At 31.0% G+C, this 24034-nt stretch overlaps 1 protein-coding gene and 1 long non-coding RNA gene across 2 annotated transcripts in view; one reads left to right on the top strand and one right to left on the bottom strand.

Annotated features, from left to right (window-relative positions):
* LOC145323203 (tyrosine-protein kinase Src42A-like) overlaps nucleotides 1-24034 on the top strand; it is a 263675-nt gene that overhangs the window by 4857 nt on the left and 234784 nt on the right. Inside the window, exon 2 of the mRNA XM_080165652.1 lies at nucleotides 20130-20242. Within this exon, the coding sequence (XP_080021778.1) occupies nucleotides 20130-20242 (113 nt within the window). The remainder of the gene's footprint in view (nucleotides 1-20129; nucleotides 20243-24034) is intronic.
* Nucleotides 5701-7109, bottom strand: LOC145322020 (uncharacterized). Its single transcript, XR_013880488.1, has 5 exons — nucleotides 6845-7109; nucleotides 6613-6677; nucleotides 6385-6466; nucleotides 6208-6279; nucleotides 5701-5979 (listed from the first exon to the last, which is right to left on the bottom strand). It is a non-coding gene; the product is annotated as an uncharacterized LOC145322020 (long non-coding RNA).

The raw sequence follows: 24034 nt of genomic DNA, 5'->3' as shown, positions 1-24034 counted from the left end.
ATATCCATTTATTTAATAATAGATGTAGTTGAGCTTAACTGTGCGTGTATTTGCCTTGAACTTTATAAATGATAAATAATGCTGCTGCTTAATCATGTCAATCACATTTAGGTGTGTATTCACTTCCGCGCATGTATCACAATTGCAAAACATTAAAATTGCACAAGTCAAATCATAGCATCATTAAATTCCTTCTTTTCTATGAGTTAGTAATGGTTACGCCCCTATAATAGTAATAAATCTTCCCTCGACATAATAGAAGCTTCACTGTAAAAAAAGACCATCTAGGCTCATTGGTTAGCGAGATTTTTTGGTGCGCCTTTTTGCGAACTTGCGCAAGTGAAGGCACATCAGATTTCAGTTAACAATTTCTACAATTTTCTCTCAAATAATTTTATAGGATAGCAAGGATAATAACAAGCCATCAAAATTTTACAAAATGCAAAAAAGTTTCTTTTTATGCCTTTTCAATTGATAAGGCAGTTGACGATAAATTAGTACACATCCCCAATTATGATAAATAGGTAATGGTAGAAAAGTTTTTATAACCCAAACATGATTTAATAAAAGCCAAAAAATTAGAAAACGTGTCCGAAAATTATTGGGACCAGTACAAATTTCAGCCATGCTTATCTTAATAAGAAAATGTAACATAAAAAAATTAATTAATTGCGTTTTGTTTCTAATGTTTCTAAATTTGTGTCTTACCAAATACAGCTTAATTGTCCAGTTATCCGCTTCTTAATTGTGAGAATATTAACTCAATCAAGTATTTACACAAAGCGATGAAAATATTAGGATTAATTTTTTAGTAAATCCATAAATTTATTAGTATTTTTTTGTGATCTATCTATGTAATCTGCAAAGCAGTTGCTTTTGTGGCGAACAATATGGAACTGTGAAGAAACGGCTGCGGAACCGCCGTTCCCGCCGAAAACCGCCTTTTCCCGCCGATTTTTTTTGCCTTTTATCGCCATAATAGACAATTTTCGATCATCTGAGATAAACTTTTTTTTTCATAAAAATTTCGCTTATATTTTCACTTTACACTTGCAATTTTTTTAAATATTGACGGTTCCGCCGCCGTTTCTTCACAGTTCCATATTGTTCTCCACAAAAGCAACTGCTGTGCTGAATTTTAGAGTTATAACTCTTTTATGGGATGAGATCATGCACGTTTTACTTTTGGTTTCAAAAAGTAGCACATTCGCCTCCCCCCTTTAAACCATGGGAAGGTCTATTTTTCAGATCCCCTCCATCTCTTCTAAGAAAAAAGAACCTTAGATGCTAGAGGCGCAGCTTATAGTCATGGCTGCCATAAGTCAATAATTAACTAAATTGTATGAACGCTGTAAAGTGTAAATCCCTCTGGTTTTATCCCAAGAAATATATAGAATAGACACAATTACTGATTCTTTAATTAGGACAAAACAGTATAATCCCGTTAAGTTACTAGTATAGGTTATTCACCACTTCCTCCCCCCCCCCCCCTTCTGAATTTACGAGTCCCTTAAGCTAAAGAAACACGGTATCTCATTTGTTGGCTTGAAACATCGGGTACTTTTATCAAATCTTGAACAAACTGCTACAGTGCTATTGATTGGCTAATTTTTGTCTACCCTAATAGGGGGTGTAGTACATAGGTTTACCTCCCATTGTTTTATCCCAAATTAACCCTACAAAAAAGGGGCGGGGGTTAAAATTGCTCCACTGGCGACAAAAATGATATTGTCTATAAAACAGTTAGATAACACGATTAACACAAAAGAAGCATTGCATTTTCTTTTTGAAAACTCTAATTAAGGATAATTCTTTGTGATTTTTATAGATATTTTAATTAAATACTTTTGAAAAACTTAAATCATTGTAGTTAAATAGCTTATCCTTTACAATAAAAGCTGCTCCATAGCCCCAAAATAGGTGTAATGTTTTTAGTTTTACCTACAAAATAGCTTATAACATGCTTAAAACTTATATGTAGCTTCCCTGAAAATTATACCACTGTACACAAGGACGTCAAAACATTTTGAGGGGTGTAAAATAAGGGGTATCAAAGGTTTTGGGAGGGTAATCTGATGTATTTTTATTTTATTTTTATTTGAGGGGGTAAAATGAGCGGTTTTAAAAATTGAGAGGGATAGACACCCCTGTATCCCCCCCCCCCTTGCACGTTTATTCCTGTTTTAAAGAATATTTTAAAAGCGAAATTCAAAGATGCACATCCCTTGTTGCTTTTGTTGATTCCTACGCGTATTCTGAATTTAAATCCCCCGTGGCAAATACATTTTCAAATTGAATGGTTTGTCTAAATTTGTTGTATGAGGTTTAGTCAACATCAATAATATAACACTTCCTTATAGGACACTACACATTTTACAATTATAAACAAAATAAATATTGGAAATCATTGAGGATTAGATACAGCTGAGACTGCAGCTGCCGGCACAATTCGCAGCCGAAATAGTATCCTTAAAAATTTTTGACTCAATTGAAAGTCTAAATTTCCAGTGTGGTGGATTTTTTTTTTTTTTAATTGTTTATCCCTGTAAAATACTTAAAGGTTTACACATAGACTTCAAGGTTGGGGATAAAGGTAAGATTACCCCCTGACACATTAACCACTCATTATACCCCTCTTTAAAAAAAAAAAATACATAAGATTATTTATCCAAGTCTAAATAACACATGTTATACAATATCTTACCCCAGAAATAAAACAAAAATTAGATATTAGTCCAAACTATGAATAAAAAACACAAACTGAAAATCTCAACCCAATTAAACCAAACATAACCATCACTCATAAAAACCTGTATTTCAGGGATAAATATTACATAACAAAATATTATCCCCCCATTAAACCTTTGAAGCCCCTTTATTTTATCTCCTCAAAATAAAACTGGATGCCTTTAGATTTACTTGAAAAATTTAAGCAGAAAGACATTCTATAAATATCACTCTGGTATTAAAATCTTAAATCTAAATATAAATTATAAATACGTAGTTTCCCTTCAGAACTGCATAGGAAAAACCAATGTTATGCTTATCAAATCTAAAAATAATCTCTGTATGTTGGAGATATGTTATGTTATTTGTTTTTTTAGTACTGCATAGCTTCTGTATTATTAAGGTCTGTCGTCCGTCTATCTATATATGCCCTTATGTCCGCCTGGCATGGTTATCAAACTGGCATCTCACTATAAAACTTTACATAATTTCTTTATTTTTTTTAGCAAGGCGACTTTTTAAGCTACAAGACAAAATGAAAAAAACAATCAAGGGTGATAATTACCCAGTAGACTGAGAATGTGGGTATTTTTAAAAAGTATAAAGGCAAATAATCACCAAGAAACTGCTTCTTAAAGGGCGAATATAGGTTTGATATAATATGAGCTTATTTCAAAGGTGCCATTATATAGATTATAAATAACTTAAGGATATTGACATATCTAATTGTATAAGTCTGTTTATAGCTTAAAACCTTTCTAACTCAAGATAATATTATGTAATAAGTGTGGTTCCCTAAGAACTCAATTACCCTAGCATCACACAAGGCTTCGTAGCAAGGTTGAATTAAAAAGCTTTCGTTAAAGGATAGTCGTAATAATGTGGAAACCAATTAATCAGGGGTAAATATACCCATCTTCTACCTTAATACAAATTATGTAAAGTAAAATATTTAAAAGTTAAAAAAACATCAAATAATGTAAAAAGTAAAAAAAAAATAATTGATAAAATTTTCTTGGAGGAAGAATGATTTCAAATCCCTGTTTTTTTAAGGTTTGTGTGTGTGTGTGTTAAAATTGCGTACATCAGGGTTTTTATATTTTCCAGAATTAACCAATGATCTTTGTACAGAAAATAAACTTTAAGACGTATTATTTACCCTAGTCAAAACTTTTACGCAAATTATTTCTACGCTTTTTAAAAATTGAATTAAAGAGTATATAATCTAAAATAATAAACATTTAAATTATCATTTAAACTGTTTTTAACCTATTTTTTTATCATATATCAAAAATATACTATGACACCAGTAGAATCAGACTGCAGAGCCCAAATTTGAATTAAGTCCCCAATAAACTTTTTTTGGGGGATTTAAAAATCAATTTTATATGTTGCTGTGATCATTTTGATGGAAGCAAAAGCATTTTTTAGTTTAGGGTTAAATTGTTTCTTACAGAACAATTTGATGTGATTCAGATTATATCAATACAATAATAAAAAATCTACTCTGTTCGATGCAATTAATTTTTTTCTAAAACAATAATTTATAAAGAAGAAATTTAACATTAAAATAAAACATATTATTCTGAAGTCTGAACCAATTAGAAGCCTTGTTTCATTTCAGTTTTTTACAATTCAAAAAAGAGTGTTTTCACAAAGTGACTTATTTCCAATGTAGTTAAATAATTTTTATTTAATTAAAATGAAAAGAATGAAAACTATACACATAAAAGATACATGCTTTTTAAAAATATTTAAAAAAATAAGTTTGAATAATCTTATATCTTATCATATTTGTATTTGTGACAAAAAAAAATTTGTTGTATTGCGTAAACGTTTGTTGTCATCTTTCACTATTTAACCCTTTACAGCCAATTTTTTTGTGTTTTAAATAAGTGATGGAAACCAAGCACGATAAAGTTAATTCATTGATATATTGTAAAGAATTAAGTTTTTAATGAATTAATTTAGATGAAATCAAAAGGCCTAATTTTACTCTATACCAGAATACTATATATATGAAGCAAAACACTCTAAAAGCTACGAATTTTACCCAAATAAAAAAAGACCTTTTGCTCTGATCAAAAATGACCATAGCAACAGTAAAATTAATTTTTAAATCCCCTCAAAAAAGTTTATTGGGGACTTAATTCAAATTTAGGCTCTGCAGTTTAATTCTACTGGTGTCATAGTATATTTTTGATATATGTTTTAAAAATGGGTTAAAAACAGTTTAAGATGCGTGCCATTGTAATAGTCAATCAAACTTAAGCAAAATAGTCAAAAAAAAGTCTTGTAAAGGGCTAAAATAAACCGTTTGTCGTCAATCTCATTTATCATATGTTCAATTGAAACAGAAAATTGCAAAATCTACTTAAGGATTTTTTTGAATTTTTAAATTTGGCATGGATATTCTAAAAGTATGAAATGGCACCTTTCATATAAGCTCATATCATATCGAACCTATATTCGCCCTTTAAAGTTGAATCGTTATTTAGTTTTTGAGTGTCAGTATTTAAACCTTTAGTGTACAGAATCGGTCACTGTACTTTCCTGTCTGAACTTAGTAGAGTAGGTTGTACTAAGACACAGGTAGGAGGGGACATTGGACTGTTTTTATTACACTAGTCCCCAAAGTTTTCTTATTCGTTGACTTAACAACTTGAGGGACTTTTTTATTTAATTTTGTTTGGTGGGTTCATTAAGTTGTGTGTCTACACGTTTCAACCATTAATTTTAATATACAGATGGAGTAATTTTTGCATCATCACTGCGGATGCACATTAATTTATTTGCCATTGTCTTATCCCTTCAGATCCCTGACTAAGACAGGAAAGAAAAAAGTGCAGTTAAGGTACAATGACCTATATATACTGTAAGTAGATTATTAAGAAGAAAATTGAAAATGAGTTATTATAAGTTTTGGTTTTCCTAGACGATCAGAAATAGCAGGTGTTAGCCATTAAGTTTGTCATTGTCAAATGTCCAGTTTTGTTGCTTCCTTTATTCCAGGGACGAGGTATAGGACATCTGATTTCCAGGGAAGGATTAATTTTATACCTCAGATACAATCCACTTTCAGTCATTAGATACAGTCTCAATCTGATGTAGATATTCTCTTCTCATCTTTACCAGGAAGCTTTACCATAGTCTTCTGCAATAGGCATTGAACAATTGGTAGAAAAAGAATACACTCAGGTAGTTGATATACGTTGGCTTAGCTGATTGGCTTGCCAGGACTTGATCAATAAACTGCAAAGAAAAATAACAAGATTAATTTTCTTGAAAGTTTATGCATTTGGTAGCTAGTTTAAAGATCATTCCATAAAAAAAAATATTCTTTTAATTGCAAGTTATAAATGTTTTAAATATATGAAAATATGGTGCTACAAAAAACACAATAAATTATGGTGCTACAAAATATAACCCGGAGTTTACTAGCAAATTTTATAAATTAAATACAAATATAATGACTTTTACCTAGTCAGGGATTGCAGATTTCTTAAATAGGAGCTTTTTCATCATCACACTTTGCAAGTTGAACTTTTAAATCTTAAAAGGAAATAAACTTGGTAAGTAAAAAAAACATTATTTTCTTTCTTTTTCAAAAATCTTTAAAATGATAAATTTTCATTCAATATTAAATAATCATTGTACCTTACTCAAAAACCACTATTGTTTTCGGGCTTTTGCAGGTATACAGATAGAACAAGATGATTCCAGATACAATCAGGTACAACTAAAAGATTTAAATATTCTTTATTAACTATAACTTTTAATTGTCTTTCTATTTTTTGAAATATCTTGAATCTTTTTTATATTGCATATTAACGGCAATTTTGATAATACATAAATTAACAAAAAATGTATAATAATCAAACAAACCTCAGAATTCCTTTAAATGTCCTCTAAGGGCTCAAATGTTACAGGTAACAGGAAAACTTCATTTTCTAAATACAATATAATCTTTTCAATTTTCTGTTTTTTTATAAAGTAAACTTTTTAACAATGATTTTAAACAAATATTGAAATTGAGTTATGACCATTTTGGTCCTGCTTTAATGCTACAATTACTTTTTCTTTTTAAATATTTACATAATATGAAATAAATACTTACAACTTCCGTGGCCTGGCTAAGCAGCTCCTCTTTGCTATCCACAGCGGGAGGATATATGCCGGCAAGTTCACGGAATCCAGGTAATGTCTTTAAAGTCTGAAATTAGTAGCCATTATTGTCTTTTCTAGCTAATTATGAATTTCAAACGATAAAAACATGTACTTTACTAATTCTGGATCCATCTTCTGGAGTTGTTTCAAAAGTTGGAGGTGGCAGGTAATTTTCTCCACACCTAAAACAGCATCAGTTGGACATTTGACAGTCATACTTTTTATTTTTATTATGGTTTTTATTATCAATAGGTAAATAATTATTAGATTTCGATTCCTATTTTTTTTACCTGGACATATTTTTTGCGTGATTATCAGGAAAATCAGCAACATTTCGAAAGTATATGGGTCAGGTCTACCTGTATTAAGTTTAATCAAGTCGCCAAAAAGCTCAGAAGAATGGTATTTTATATTCGTACGCCTAATCCATTTTTTCTGTGAAAGTAGTTACTCATTTTCTTTTCTGTAGTAAAAGTTTTTGTTCCATTAGAAGTGCACCCATGCGGGATTCCACCCACTAACTAATGTTTATCAGAGATCTAAAGGGATTAAACAATGGCCGATAATGCACAATACCTCCTATGTAAAATACAATTAGTGGTTGAAACGTTTGGACATTCAACTTGATGAACCAACCAAGTAAAATTCAATATAAGTCCCCAAAGTTGTTAAGCCAACGAATAAGAAAACTTTATTATAAAACTTTAGGGACTAGTGTAATAAAAATCCAATTGTCTTCTCCCTCCATGAAAGTTTATAGCCTCTGTGGATGACCTAATACTTACAATCCACTACTTGAACTAGTCTAGCTTAGCACAACTTTAAACCTTAACTCAACCTAACCTAATTCTCTTATAGATATTATATATTGTAAAATGGGTGAAATTCCGTGGTAAAACAATCTATGTTCGCTGAAAGTTTTATAATAAAAGTTTAAACTTATTGAAAGTGTGACAGGCACGTATACGAGAAACTATTTAGAAGAAGTAGGGATCTAAAGGGATAAGACAATGGCCGATAAATTAATGTATATCTCGAATGATGATACACAAAATTACCTCTTCTGTAGATTACAATTAGTGATTAAAACGTTTGGACATTTGCCTCAATAAAAATTTAATAAGAGTCTCCAAAGTTCTTAAGCCAACGAATAAGAAAACGTTATTATACAACTTTTGGACTAGTGTAATAAACAAACAGTCCAATGTCCCATTCCTCCTTGACTTTGGTTGAATGGTAATAAGTAGAGCGGCTTCTAAAACTAAGTGTTCCGTTTTACAGTTCAGTAAGTAAATTTCAAGTCACAAAACTAGGTCATGTTGATTAAACTGACTAATTTTTTTCTGTTTTCAATTAAGTGAAATATATTCTAAAGTTTTAATATATGTACATATATAAGAATGACACAAAATGCTTCAAACACCTTTCAAATATAATCCTTAAACGTGTGCTCAGCGTATGGATCCAGGGATTGGATCATGGAATACTTTAATCTGCAATATTATGATCATATTTTTTATTCTCGTTACTAGTAGTTGGTTAATATTTAGGGGTTGGATAAAGGATTGTAGATTTTTCAAATATATACCTTTATCAGTAGATGAAAAAAGGTTTCCTAATTTAGTAGTAACACATATTGGCTATACCTTAATCCTGGTATGGATGGCTCAACGTGTGCTAAAATCCAGGTAAAATCTGGTCGCCGACCCAAATTTTTGAGAGCCCTAACATTCTACCATCTGATTCATTACAAAAAAGTATTTTGTTTTTAGAAAATATACGTCAGCTGTTTTTTATTTATCAGCAAAAATTTCTGTCAAAAGAGCTAAAACATCATGTTTAAACATACGGACTTTCTGGTGATGATTAAAGAGTTGTGATTGTAACAGGAATCATCTTACAAAGTTAGAAATCAAGAAGAGCTAATTTATACGACACGTACAGGTGTATTGACCATCCGTTTCTTTTGCAGTAGCACCTTTGTAATTAGTTGTTATTTACCAAAACTTCAATCCGATTTTAGGTAACATAGCAGGGTCCCTTGAAATTCAAATATAGGATCAGGGTTAATAAAGAGTCCGATTTTGAACAGCACATATTTTGTTCAAAATTGCTTTTCTCTACTGTTACAAATATTTTTCACTAGAATGTACAAAACAAAAAAAAGATTTCTAAACCAAATATTAATTCAAATTTTAGAAGCCTTATTTTAAGGGTTATTTGCCTTGTACTTTTAAAACTCTTGTACATTCTCAGTCTTCCTGGTGTCAGTCATCAAATATAGAGCTGATAAATTTAAATTTTGTTAGTTTTGCATCTATAAGAGGAGGGAGGATACCAGGGCTCGGCAGCCGCGCGTCAGCCGCCTATTATCCTCAGGGAAATCAACCATTTACAATTTTTAAAAAACTTCTGCTGGAAATTTAAACTGTACCCAATATGGCAATCCCTCTTTTCCAAAAAAGTTTCATACCATCCAAATGAGTTTTAATATGTGGCATAGTCGCGGCTAACGCGCAGCTGCCGAGCCCCGGAGAAAACTAACTTCAATGCACTTTTGGATTTTATTTAGAATTAAATAAAAATAGAAAGGGTTTAATAACATTTCAGTAGGATTACTTATGATAAAAAGTTCAAAAATAACCTTTTTTGTAAATATATTTTTATATATTTCATCACCAAAAATAAACCCTAAAAGAAATAGCACCCAGAAAAAAACACCACTCCCTCAAAAAAGTTCTTTGTGATCATAAGTAAAACCGTTGGATTTTTTTCAAGAAAGCTTTCTTATAGACTGATTGCGAGTTTCAGCTTTTTTTCTAATGATTTTATTTTTCACAACCATCACAATGTTTTGAAAAGTTGAATTATTCAATTTATATTCTTAATTGCAGGTATGTAGATCTATACTAAAGATAAAGAAATTGTCTGCTCCACAACCCTGGGTATCTTTGATTTGTGTATTTGAGTGTGCCAATTGAATTTAAATGCAAAACTCTAGCTATATAGTTTACAGCTGAGTATTCTCAAACTTTCAATAATTAGGTCTATTATCCAAAATAAATTAAGAATTGTTATTTTAGTAGCGCATCTATTTTAAGATAAAAATTTCAACTCTTTCTTCCATAAGCTCGTTGGCTCAGAAACTTTGAAGGGATAATATCAAATTTTATTGGAGTTATACAAAGTAAAAGTGTCAAAACTTTTCCACCAATAACTTTAATCTTCGTTAGGGGTATTATTTATATTTTATCTATTGTGTATTGAAAAAAGTACCATTTTTCAATATTATTTTCTAATTGATTATCATAGATTATATAAAAAAATTAAATTACCATTGAAAAATGTAAATTCATGTAAAATGATAGATTGTTTAACGCATAGGCTTTGCCATTATCTAGATATGGTGTGCATTTACTCCCGCTTATCATCACATATTTTATATGCACAATGAAAGGCAATCCTTATGTTAAAGTAACAGGATGTCTGTCTGTCTATGTGTATAAAAGGATCTAGGTAACCGCTGAACCTATATTCCTTTTTACAATTAAACATATTTTAGGTCCAAAATAGTGCAGCGCCAGATCTTTAAATATGTAGCCGTTGCCGTAGCCGTAGCCAGAGGTACAGCCACTAACCTAATTGCGATCTTTAAATCAACATTATACATTGATACGGCTACGACTACCGCTACGACTACAGCCACGACTACGGCCACGGCTACTGCTACTGAAACGGCTACACATTTAAAGATCCAGCTCAGAACTATTTTTGGTGGGAGGGTACCTAACACTCCCAAGAGAAATAATCCCAAGAAAAAAGACCCCCTAAATTATCCTATAATATTTCTTCTTCATCCCAAAACTAAAATTGAAAATGAAATGTAGGCTTTTTAAAAGCCTCCAGGGGCGTAGCCGCTAAGTGTTTAATAATAAGAGGTTAAGAGGAGGGACCAGTTTGTGCTGTTGTAATAATTTGCTGTTCTGGTGAATTGATACATGTGCAGAAGTCGATGCACACCATTATCTAGATGTATCAATCAAATATGGTTAAAATTTTGGACTGAAAATCAGAGTTTATTGTGTTAGCAGTGTTAGGAAATATGGTAAGGTCAAACCTTTAACCAGGGCTCGGCATACGCGCGTCTGCCGCGACAAAGCCTAAAACTAAAACCCGTTTGGATTCTTTGGAATTTCTTTTAAAGCGAGATTACCGTGTATTTTGGTCAGGTTTAGACTGCTGGCTGATTTTTTAATTTTTTTTTTTTTTTTAATCGTGAAATGTTGATATCACTGAGGCTTAAAGGCGGCAGACGCGGGGCTCGGCCTCTAACGTTGCAACAAACCCCTTTAGTTTCTATATATTTAAAATTAGAGCGGCGTTTTCCAGGGGCTTTCAGTTTGAAGTGGAAGTCTCTAGGATGGTTGATATACCACCCCTTCCCTCCAGAAAATAGACTAAAACTGACCATGTTAATTCTACTGCTTGCGAGATAAATTACAAGATGTGTCCTAAATTAAGATCTCTGAAATAGCTGGAACTAAAAGATAAGAAAATTATAATAAAACCCACAACTCAAGAAACTCCCTTGGTAGGGGGGTTAAAACAAAATCTCTAAATATCTAAGCCTTATGACTTTAGGACTATTTACGTAATGAATAAACATCTAAAAGATTAACATATACAATGTCGCAGTGTATATATACTTGTTGATATGATATATTGGCGAAAATTATATCGTTACCTTGCAAATTACAATTACACATTATTTGCAATATCATTGTTTTTTTTCTGATATTTCTTTTAATGGATATTGAATGTATATGAAATAATTTCGTCAATTTTGGTTGCTAACATGGACATCACTTATTGGTCAGTTTGTTCATCCATTAGGAGTGGAGGGGATCGGGTAAAGGGGGTGGATGGGGCAGTCGTTATTTCAGCCAGCAACAATTTTCACTTTTTTAGAGTACATGATAATCTGGAGTAAAATCCAATTAATAAAAGATTCATTTTTTCTTTTACGCTTTTATAAACTTGAAATTATGTTGACACCTTCACAAACAAAAAAATATGCTATGTAATTAATCCTTTTTTTTTATTAAACTTAAGATTTGACTTGATCATTGGATATTTCTAAATCTTGATTGAATGGTACCTACTTACGCTTAGCGACCAAAATTTTAGGGGTAATTTTATTCATCTTAATTGGTGGTGTCAATTTAAATCAATTTATCGTCCGGTTTCATATCCATTAAGATCCCTGATATTTAGTTTATATTGCAGTGTATAATTTTATAATTTTGGTATAAACTTCCAAATAATTCTATATATATAATTCCCCTCTCAAATATCCACTGTTAAATCAATTGTCATAGAACTGGATTCTTTTATATTCTTAATAGCGAAGCTATTTAATATTTTTTATATGTTAGTCAATCCTTTTGTCAGCAATGCATTGTTTAAATAATAAAAGTTGGTGACTTCAAAATTATGAATACAAAAGGAAATGATATTATAACAGGGAAAAATTCTCGTCAGTTTAGCTTGCTAGCATTGACCTCGTTTATTGGCCTGTTCATTCTTCCAGTCGGAGGGGAGGAGTAGGATAAAGGGGGGAATCGTTATTTCAGCCCGCTACAAGTTTCACTTTTTTTAAAAACATGAAAATCTGGAGTAAGATTCAAGTAATGATATATCCATTATATAAACAACATTGCACCTTGTCCTTCAGCTTTGATAAAAAAAACAGTGCTCTATCAGTTACTAGACCTTTCATCTATATCTTCAATGAGGAAGTATGTCCCATTAGATATGCATAAAGTCCTAAAATACCATTGTTTTTAGTAGGAAGGAAAGGGGATAATTTATGCATTTATCACTTTGCATAAATATATATATATATCATACATAGTTAGAACAAAGGAATAATCAAATTGTTTCTTTTACTTGTACAAAGAAATCTGTTAATCTGTTAGTTTCTCACATCCTATTATATAAAGTAGTAGGGTTTTTTGTCTGTAGTTTAAGATATTGAACCGATTGATTTCTTCATTTTAGGAATGAGTAACATGATCCTGTGATAGTTTGAGGTTATTTTATTTTTAAATTCCAGTCTTGATCTGGTTTTAGGCTATTTTTATCCACATTCTTCTCCTTATACGGAGCTAGTTTGTAGTATTAAAGCATTACCTATACCACGTCAATTACTTCGTATGTGTAAGCCTTTGTAAACCAATCTTTTAATTGCAGGGCTAGCGTTTACAGTTGGTCTAAAGTTTTTACGGCTACTGAATTACATATTAAATATTTTTCTTTTCTTCATGATGAGATATATGCTACAGTTTCTGCGATGAATGCGGCTACCGAGCCTTCGAAAAAAGTATCATAAACCTTATATCGTCGTTCCTTTCTCCCTGAAATTGGATATATGCATAATGTTATACGGTGCGGCATGGCCTATACAATAACTATGGCAAATTTGTGAAAATTAGGTTCATGCAAATTCTCACAAAGTGTGCCAAATCCTAGGAACCAAATGGGATATTTTATCTAAAGAAAAAACTATGATCTTTCGTAATAGAAAGTGTATAGTCCTAGGAACAGGTACAACGTTTTGTCATGCACATTGAGGACTTCCAAACAAATAATAAATAACATTTGTTGTCTTTTTGTTATTACTTCACTCAATTCTTGAGGTGTTTGGACAAAAGAAAACACAGCTCCCCTTACAGCATAATTTTATAGGAAAGAATTATTACCCGTAATAAGTCATTTACGAATGAATTTTTTATAACTTGAATCTTATGCCAGAGTATCATGTACTGTAATAAAGTGAAACTTATAGTTAAAGAACGATCTTCCATCCCCTCTCCTTTTTTAAACCTCTACTGGATAAACGAACTGACCAATAAATGATGTCCATGTTAGCAACCTAAACTAACAACAATTTTTCCCTTGTCGTATATTCTATATATATTCATTTACAAGGCATTTATTGTTTTCTTTATTAGGACCAAATAATTTTTCTTGTGATGATTTATCCCTTTCTGTACAAACACATAGGAAAATGGAGAAAAGGCAGAATTAGGTTTTCAGCAAAGCCAATATCTAATAGGCATAGAAAATTTTCTTTTTTAGTCATAATTATTAGTGAATTTTAATACTAGATACTTAAATTGCTTTAAAATTTCATTGTCTATTTAATAAAAAGGTAATTCTAAGTGATTAATTGGCAATTAATTAGCCAAAAAATTAAATATTACATTTAGAAAGTTTATTTTCTTTATCCAATAAAATGATACAAATACTCCGTTATACAAAAACTAAAAATAAAGACATTTATCTATTTTCATCCATTGAAAACCAATGGTTCGTGAAAATTTATTTATATGTGAATGAACAAGGATGACAACATCCATAAAAGCGAAGCTCTGAAACGGTAGGACAAACGGACATTAACACTTGTATAATGTCAGAACTGAATAATCAGAATGCGAATGTATAAGAGTCAAAGCAAAATTGTAAATTGTAAAAGTAAATTTGTTGAAAAACTGCTTGATACAGGATAATGTTTATGGACATACTTACATTTTTAGGACTTCATTATAGAGTTGCTTCGCTTATAAAATTGTACTTTGTTGTCCCAGGAATCAGTATACCAAAAATCAGACCAATCGGATAATTAGGTCACATACAAATTTGTTGTTAAAAATGTAAAAAAATCAACATGTTTAACATGGACGTACGGACATTCTGGTAATGATTATAGAGTTGTTACGCTTTCTAACTCGTACCTAACTATTACAGGAATCACCATGCAAAATTTGAAATCGATAGGACAATTCTAACATGCCCTAATTAACGAAAAAAGCTATTTAAAAAAGTAAAAAAATCAATATGTTAAAAATGGACGTACGGACATTTTGGTAATGATTATAGAGTTGCTACGCTTTCTAAATCGTACCTAACTACTAAAGGAATCACCATGCAAAATTTGAAATCGATAGGACAATTCTAACATGTCTAAATTAACGAAAAAAGCTATCCGTTACGGACGTACGGACGTACGGACGGACGGACGGACCGACCCTAATTATAGAAAAGCTTCGCTTTTAAAAAGAGGATAAATACAATATGAATCAAAGTAATTCAATTTATTTCTGTAAATAAATTATCAATAGAAAATATATATTACAGTATTGATTCAATATTTTCTATTTTTTTCATTTAGTAAGGGCATTGTTAATGTCAGATTAATTGAAGTATTCAAACTCAATCCAAATCATTATACAAAAAAGACAGGATATCTGTCCATGTGTGTGTGTATGTGCTGTGCATGCATATATTAAAGGATCTCACTAACCGCTGCACCGATATGGTTCTCCTGTATTGTAAAGCTTATCATGGTTTCATTGGGATAGGGTACCTCCAACCTTCCAAGAGAAATCTTTTTTAAAAAATAATCCCTCTCCTCAATAAGTAGCTTTTAATTTTATTACCTACTGAAAGACAGACAAACAGACATGCTAACTAAAAAATAAGCTTCTCTGAACTATGAAAGATTTATATAATAGTCGCTAACGGCTAGCCTAAGGTCTTTGACATTTACCAATCCCTAAAATAAATAATGAAATAATAAATTTCATGTATTCGTTTACATTACATTGTATGTTCATTTTACATGATGTACAGTATTCCCGCCCTACCCAAAATAATTGAAAGTTGGCCTGCAAACAAACCAAAAAGTTATTGTTTCCATTTTTTCTTACTTGAGATATAAATCAATTAACTTTTAAATATGTTTCATTGTACATTATACTTCGCCTCTATCCTCTAAGGAATGGGGTTCCCTTTTAAGTGGCTTTATCAATGCCTTTTCTTATGTTGAGTTTTAACCCTTCCCTATGAAATAGCTTCAAACCATATCGAAACCATATAAAGCATTTCTGAAATTATATTCAAAGATGTGCTCTTGATATCTTGATAAAATTATTAGATATTTTTTTCTGCACACAATTTCTGTTGTTTTGTAATTTCACCTAATGGTCATTCATGCATAATATACAAATCCATTGCTTAACTAACACAAAACGGACCCGTTTTCATATACAAATACTAAATACTCAAGATAAACCAAGCCTGTAGTTTTACATTAAAACAACCAATTTTAATAATAATATTTCATATTATGTTTGTTAGTCAAAATGCAGTTGCAATTTTTTTTAAAAAATCACCAGTTATAGAGCAGCTGTGCTACTATAGACACCCCACAAAACTCAAACCTTCCCCCTTCCCCTCTCAATTCACATTATTTTGACCGCTTCCCCCTTCATTTTTTGTACAACCATCTTATAGTAAAGTCATACATATTTTTTCTTAGTGAATTGTTAGTACCTATATAATGCTTTTTTGCTTTTTATCATAATTATTTGTTATCAAAGTTAGGTTTAAATGTTTTACCCTTAAAGAATGTTTTATCATATACTTATTTTGTTGTTTTTTTTCCAGATGCGATTGATAATGAGTATTTTTTACTTGAAATATATTTCGGAATGATGAAGTAGACTTTTTTCCTTTTAAATTGGGTTGAGAAAGATTTATAACTGAATAGTTTTTTCATATTATGTTTGTTATCGTATTATTATAAGTGAAAAGTAAAAAAAACATATAAGAAAATAATTTTGTATTCATTAAATGTAATGTTTAGACCCGAGATAGAAGTGTCAAAACGAGCGCATTCGCTTGCCGTTAGGGAGATGATTGGCTCAAATCTGTGCCATAACTAAACATTCTAACATTTGTAAATTCTAAATTTGCTATGATAGTTGCACGACTTCAATAGTATGAGTAGAAGAATGCCTTGACCCATAACAGGGGCATCTCTTAACCATGAAGAGATATGACTTCCAGACAAGGGTTGTTCAATAAAAGGGTTGGTTGTCGGCATGGTTAACACAAATGTCTGGCGCTACGTCCTCAAAGGTATAATCAGGAACACAGTAATAGTGTCTGACTGATTATGACGTACCAAAAAAAGTTAGCCAATGAGAGGCCGTTATTGACCAATGGTAAAATTTATAGTGGCCTCTCATTGGCTAATTTTTTTGTTACGTCATAATCAGTCAGACTCTATTACTGTGTTCTATAATCAGTTATAAATGTAATAGTTAGATGAAAATCAAATCATTAAAGTTTTTTTTTCCTTGAATAATATTGGTGCAGACTAACGGACAATCATAACATCTAATTATAGAGTAGCTGCACTGAAAAATAGTTTTATATACTCAGTTTATTGGTTGGTTTAAGTAAACACATAAGCGTCGCGTCGTGTTTACGGTAATAAAGTGGGCTTGTGGAATGGTTTCTTATGCCTTTCAGCCAAAATGTCACGTAATTGACCGTATGTATTATTTATATTGCAAGTGACTTCGCCCCCACCCCTTTTAATTTTTTTGAAAACAGCATAAAACCTGCTCTAGACTAACACTAACTTGTCATGAAATGTTGTTAAACGTTCTATCTCCATCCGTTTTAGAGATTTTAGAGAGGATTTTATGCAATACTAACGTATAAAACCTATATAAAGAATAGTTAAAATTATCTTATTACAATTTTGTTTATAAGATTTTTATATTGTCATAGGAAAGTATTTAAAACTAATAAATTATAAGCTTTGATAAAAGCATGATTGCTATCATTTCATGAATAACAGTTATGTTAATCAAGGGATTTTAAGGTATAAGACAATGGAAGCTAAATAGATGTACACTCCCAATTAGAATAAACAAATTGTATCTTCTATAGATTAAAATTAATAGCATAACAATTTAATTAAATATATAAAGGTTTGTTCAATCAATTGAAGGTTTAAGAAAAGTATCCAAAGAAATTCGGCCAACGAATAAAAGATCGTCTTTATAAAACTTTACGTACCTATATAATTTACAGTCCTATGTCCCCTCCCTCCCAGTGTTAATCACTTATTGGACATAACCAATACTTAGAAGTCAAGATAATAACAATTCTTAAGCAGCTTGATTGAAAATCTTTGGCTAAGACATTATTATCAATTGATTTTGGGTTAGATAAAGTATAGATGGATATTTCATCTGATGAAAAATATTTTCCCACTAATAATATTAATCATGTATAGATTTTTGTATTGTAACAATTGCAGTATAATAATTGTGTTTAAACATAAAACTACTTTTATTCAAGGAGGGAGGGGACATTGGGTCATAAATTACACTGAAACCCAATGTTTAAAACACCTTCGACTTCATATAATTCGTTGGATTAAAAACTTTGGATACTTTTGTGGAACTTTAGTTGGTTGGTTCCAACCCTTTCAACCAACTATTTTAATGTCCATTAGAAGTTAATTCTGTTCATCATAATTGAGAATGTATATCAATTTATTATACACTGTCGTATCTCACAATATTCCTGATTTTGACTCAATAATGATTAATTTTAATTTTAATTTTTAAAAAAATATAGAAAATTAATTATTATAGATTTTGAGCAAGTTAAATTTCCAATATAAAATAAAAACTTGGACGATCATGACCAGTAATATTCATTCTTTTGAAACTTTAGACTTTACATGATCAACATTATTAAAGCATTTTATTAAAATACCTACGTTAAAAAAAATAATTGAAAAGGCCTGCTTTGTTCAGTTTGTTGTGAAATTAAAATTTCTATAGTGATATAAAATACGTACGATACAAAAGGTGTGCTTTTCAAACAACAAAATATTTTGAATTAGCAAATTGAGGTTTGTTAAGTGTTTATTCATTATTACAGTATTATACTGGATGAACGAACTGACTAATAAGAGAGTTCCATGTTAGCAATCTAAATTGACGACAATTTTTCCCCTGTCATAATATATACGCATGTATATTCTACATCCGTTGTGATTGTATGTCCCGTTCAGACGAACGTACGTACGTCAATAATTAAAATAATGCTGCGCCTATATAAGTGTGGCTATTAAATATTATAGTTAAAACCAGCAGCTTTGAATGAACATATTAATATTAGTATATGTATTAAGTAAATGTTGCGTAGTGGGATGACGCCAATTTTTTACGCAATTTCTTTATTTGCAATATGGTATAAAAATCAACACAGCATACACTAGAACTCCCTTCCAGGGATCATAAGCCAGTTAACAGTCCCAATGATGGTGAACAAAATTACTCCTTCTGTATAATGAAATTATCCTATTATATAAAGTAGTAAGCGTTTTTTGTCTGTTCCGAAGGATCTCGCAAACCGCTGAACTGATATTGTTCTCCTTTACAATGAATGTCCTGGGAAGGTTTTAAACTATTTTTGGGGAGGGTGTCTTCAACCACTCAACGCCCCCCCCCCCCAAAGAAAAATATTTTTTTTACTCTTTAAAAGCCAAATTTAAAATGAGATGAGGTCGAGCGTTGAGTGCCCCTAGAGGCTTCTAGGGGCGTAGCTGCTAGTTGGTAAAAATTTTGACACTATTATTTTGGAACCAACCAATTAAAATTCAATAAAAGTACCCAAATTTTTTAAAGCCAACTTTGGGTACTAGTATATTTACAGTCCAATATCTCCTACCTCCTTAAATTAACTCTCCTCTTTTTACATAAAGTGGAATAATTAAATCCTGTTTAAGTTCAATTTAAAACAGTGGAGAATTTTAATATTTTTGACAATTAAACTAAACTCAAGTATTAATCAAATGTTTTTGTGGGCAAGTGTTAAATAAACCAACATAGGAAAGTATTATGATAAACTAAATATACTAGCTTAACATTAATTCTTTTTAATATTTTATTTTTGTTGTTTTGAATATCTCTTTATCCCGCTATTTATTCCTATTTGTCAATAATCGATTCAAATAAAATTTCCAAGTTAAATAAAAACATGTGGCAGTAAAAACAAGGACAATAAGTAGGGTAGTAATATAGCTTTTAGTGCCTTTGGAAAAAAAGTCGTGTAGATTTTTATAGATAAGCCTTTGTAATTTTTTTTGGCACGCCCGTAACACTATGACAGAATATGATTTTCTCGGCTGCTATTTTAAATACAGTTGAAATTATTGGTGAAGATTCCCTATACCAATGAGCAACCAATGTATAGTTTACTTCGGTCCGTCGGTGTGTCGGTCATGCTTCACAAGACTTAAATTCTTTTTGTGATTTCTTTCATTTCAAACAATGTTTGATGATATTTTCTTTACATTACAGGTGTTTGTAGCCTTGTATGACTACGAGGCGAGGACAGACGAGGACCTGAGCTTCAAGAAGGGGGAGCACCTAGAGATCATTAATGACACCCAGGGAGACTGGTGGTTTGCCAGGTAAGATAAACTGGGACGTTGTCGCTTCTACATCCAACAGTGTCATATATGCCAAATAGATTAGTTTCATTTTATTTACTTGGAAGTGTTTTATGATGATAATAACCTAAATAAATAACATATAACTAAAAATATAAGTTAAAAATGTTGATCAAATTAAAATAATGGTAATGAGAAGAAAACAGGCACGTACAGAGAATTCAGAATTTCAAATTGATGGGACGTCCAAGGGGGTTGTAAAGGGATGTGTTTACCCCCCTCGCAAAGGTGAATTATCAATATGTCTCCCCCCTAAAAAAATAGCTTCGGTGTAATTGGGGGTGGGGTTTCATTGCTTACTGGGCACTTTGAAGGAAAGCATTAAAATTTGAAATACCTTAATGTTAGTTTTATATTTTTACTAGTATTTCAAAAAAAGTGTGGATTCATTTCCGCAAATTTACTACAATATTAAATCATTAGAACTGCAAAATATTACAATAGCATAAATTGCCTTTTCAAATTTCCTTCGCTCTGCGGATTTGAATGGTCACTGCAAAAAATTGTAATGAATTAGATTTGATCTGAAATATGAGCTGTTAAACATCTTTAGTGCTTCATAAAACTTATTGCTTTCTTATCTTTGATTTGGTATCAAAGCTACTCTATAAATAGTTTTTGGCTGTAGGTCCGTCAAAGGACAGGGATATGATGATGGAAGATATATTGATATACATCTCCAATAATTATAAACAAAATTATGCCTAATGCACATAATACTCATTGGTTTAAAATTTTGAAAACTACTAATCCTAAGTAGATAGACTAAAGTAACCAAATTTTTTGAACCAACAAATAAGATAACATAAATATAAATCTTTGTCACCAGTATATTTTTAATCAAATGTTCCCTCCCTCCCTCCCTGATCAAAAGACAACTTTAACTTTTGTAACACTAACTTGTTAACACTAACACATGAAAACAGAATTTTTAGTAATGCTATTTAACATTACATATCCTAAAGAGTCATAAGGTTTCCTGTATTGTTACTCACTATACTACAATTTATTGTTATTTTATCTTCGAAATTATTTTTTTTAGTTATTGTGCTACTTGTGGACTTAACTGTCTTTGTTTTTTTTATCTCTTCTTAATCTAACAATTTATATTTTTATCGCCTCGCTAGAAATGAAACAAATGCAAATTCTAAAAAGTTGCAGAGAGAAAGAAATATGTTCATTTTTTACTGTCACAATGGATATATTGACAGGGGAAAATTTGTTGTTAATTTAGCTTGCTAATCTGTACCTTATTTGTTTAAACAAAATTTAAAAATATGAAGAAAACACAAAAGGAAATCATGTAACTCATCATGGAGTGAGGGGAAAGTGGGATGTTTATTAGGATAGTCCCCAAAGTTTTATGATAACGTCTCCTTATTTATTGGCTCAGCAACTATTGGGACTTTTTATAGAATTTTGATTGATTGGTTCATTTAGTTGAGTGTCCAAATGTTGAAATTAATGGTTGAAAGTTTTAAAACTCATCTTAATGAACCAACCAATCAAAATTCAATAAAAAAATCCCCAGGGTTGTTGAGCCAACGAATAAGAAAATGTTGTTATAGAACTTGTGTGACTAGTGTAATAAACAGTCCAATGTCCCCTCCCTCCTTGCAAACGAGCGAACATTCCTAAATGTAGAAAAGTTTGATTTTAAAATATCCGAAGTTACCACGGCTCTACCATTGCATTATTTTGTGTGTTGAGGGTCGCAAGGATTTTATAGGATTTAGAATAAAGCTGGGTAAACTTGAAATAGAGTGCCCACCAAGCCAGGCAGGGAGGGGACATTGCACTGGTACCCAAAGTTTTGTAACTACGTTATTTTATTGTTGGTTCTAAAACTTTGGGAATTTTGATTGGTTGATTCAAAGCAAGAAGTGTTAAAACTTTTAAACCAATGATTTTAAAGTACAGAATGGGTGGTTTTGGTTTAGGATGTATATTAAATTATCACCCATTGTCTTATCCCTTAATATCCCTGCCACTAAGCAGAGAGACATGGATATGTTAATGGATAATAAAATAGTGTTCACTCAATACTGATTATAAAGGATATAATAAGATTCTGACTATTAAGAGATGTAGATTGAAATTATCATAAATTTTCTATATAAACACGTTATTTGATTTCATTTATATTTTGCTTTAATTAGAAAAAATGCGGGGAGGATAATTAGTACTGATTATTGGCAAACCATTAATTGGATGTTGTTAATGTTTTCGGGTAGACAGGCAGGATTAATGAGTTCTAATGAGAACCGTGCAAACTAAGTAATTAATTTAGGAAAATATTTTTAACGGAATAATGATAATAATATTTTGGTAATTAGAAAATGTAACACAATATAGAAAAAATAATTAAGAAATATTATGGCTTGAAAATGGCACTTTTGTGTCATTTTGATCTGATGAGCATATTATTTATTTTAGTGGTTTCAAAATATGTTACTTTAATTTCTACTAATAAACCACATACTTAAAACCACTTATTCTTCATCATAGTCATATAAAACAGTTAAGTTTTTTGTCCGTTTAGATCTCGATATCCACTGATAATAAAGTCCTTAATTTAGGAGATGGTTTTGTGCTATTTTTATGCTCCCTTATCTCCCACCAAGTACAAAGGGTTTATATTCTAGGGGCGAAACCACTTTTATGTAGGATGATTAATGATTATCAAGTTTTCTGAATTTGTTGATTCTGCCATCGCATTTGAAAAAATTAAACAATTGAAAGATTATTGAGAAACAATGTTGTGATTATGATTGTAATTATCCTTATTATGTGCAACATCACTCTCACACAAATACTAGTTTCATGGACCTATATGAAGCTTCATTATGAAGGAGAACCGTAAAGGTCCAGCAGTTACCAAGATCTTAAGCTACAGACAAACTATATGTTGTGGTTATGATTGTTATATCCTTATTATGTGCAACTAAATAGTTGGTGTACCCTCACTCTCGCTAAACACTAGTTTCATGGACCTATATTAAGCTCCACTATGATGGAGGTCCAGCAGTTACCGAGATCTTACGCAACAGACAAACAATGTTGTAATTATGATTGTAATTATCCTTATTATGTGCAACTAAATAGTTACCTAGTGTGACATCACTCTCACACAAATACTAGGTTCATGGACCTATAAGAAGCTCCACTATGATGGAGAACCGTAAAGGTCCAGCGGTTACCGAGATCTTACGCTACATAGAAACAGTTTTGTGATTATGATTGTAATTATCCTTATTATATGCAACTAAATAGTTACCTAGTGTGACATCACTCTCACACAAATACTAGTTTCATAGACCTTTAAGAAGGTCCATTATAATGACAACTGTAATGTTCCAGCGGTCACCGAGATCTTAATCCACAGACAATAACTTGATTAAAGGGGGGAAGGGTTAGATAAGTCGGCCCTCAACATTCTATTTTATTCCCTGGACCTAAAACAAAGTTTACTTTAAAGGAGAACCATAAAGGCCCAGCGGATAGCGAGATTTTAAGCTACAGACCAACACTCAAAAAGACATGTTTGTTTGTACATGAATTATTAAGAATTACAAAATTCTAAACATTAAAATATTGCAAAAAGCATAACATTCAATTCTCAATTATTATATTTGTATTGATTTTATAAAGAAATATCATATCAAACAACAATATCATATAATCACAAAATATTGCTTTATTAATACATTTAAATTAAATTAATACAATTAAATTATGTATTTTTGATTTTGA

This window comes from Acartia tonsa, chromosome 6 (genome assembly GCF_053477335.1).
Source record: "Acartia tonsa isolate MP-2025a chromosome 6, ASM5347733v1, whole genome shotgun sequence".
Taxonomy (NCBI): domain Eukaryota; kingdom Metazoa; phylum Arthropoda; class Copepoda; order Calanoida; family Acartiidae; genus Acartia; species Acartia tonsa.
This window is presented reverse-complemented; position numbering and strand designations above follow the sequence as displayed.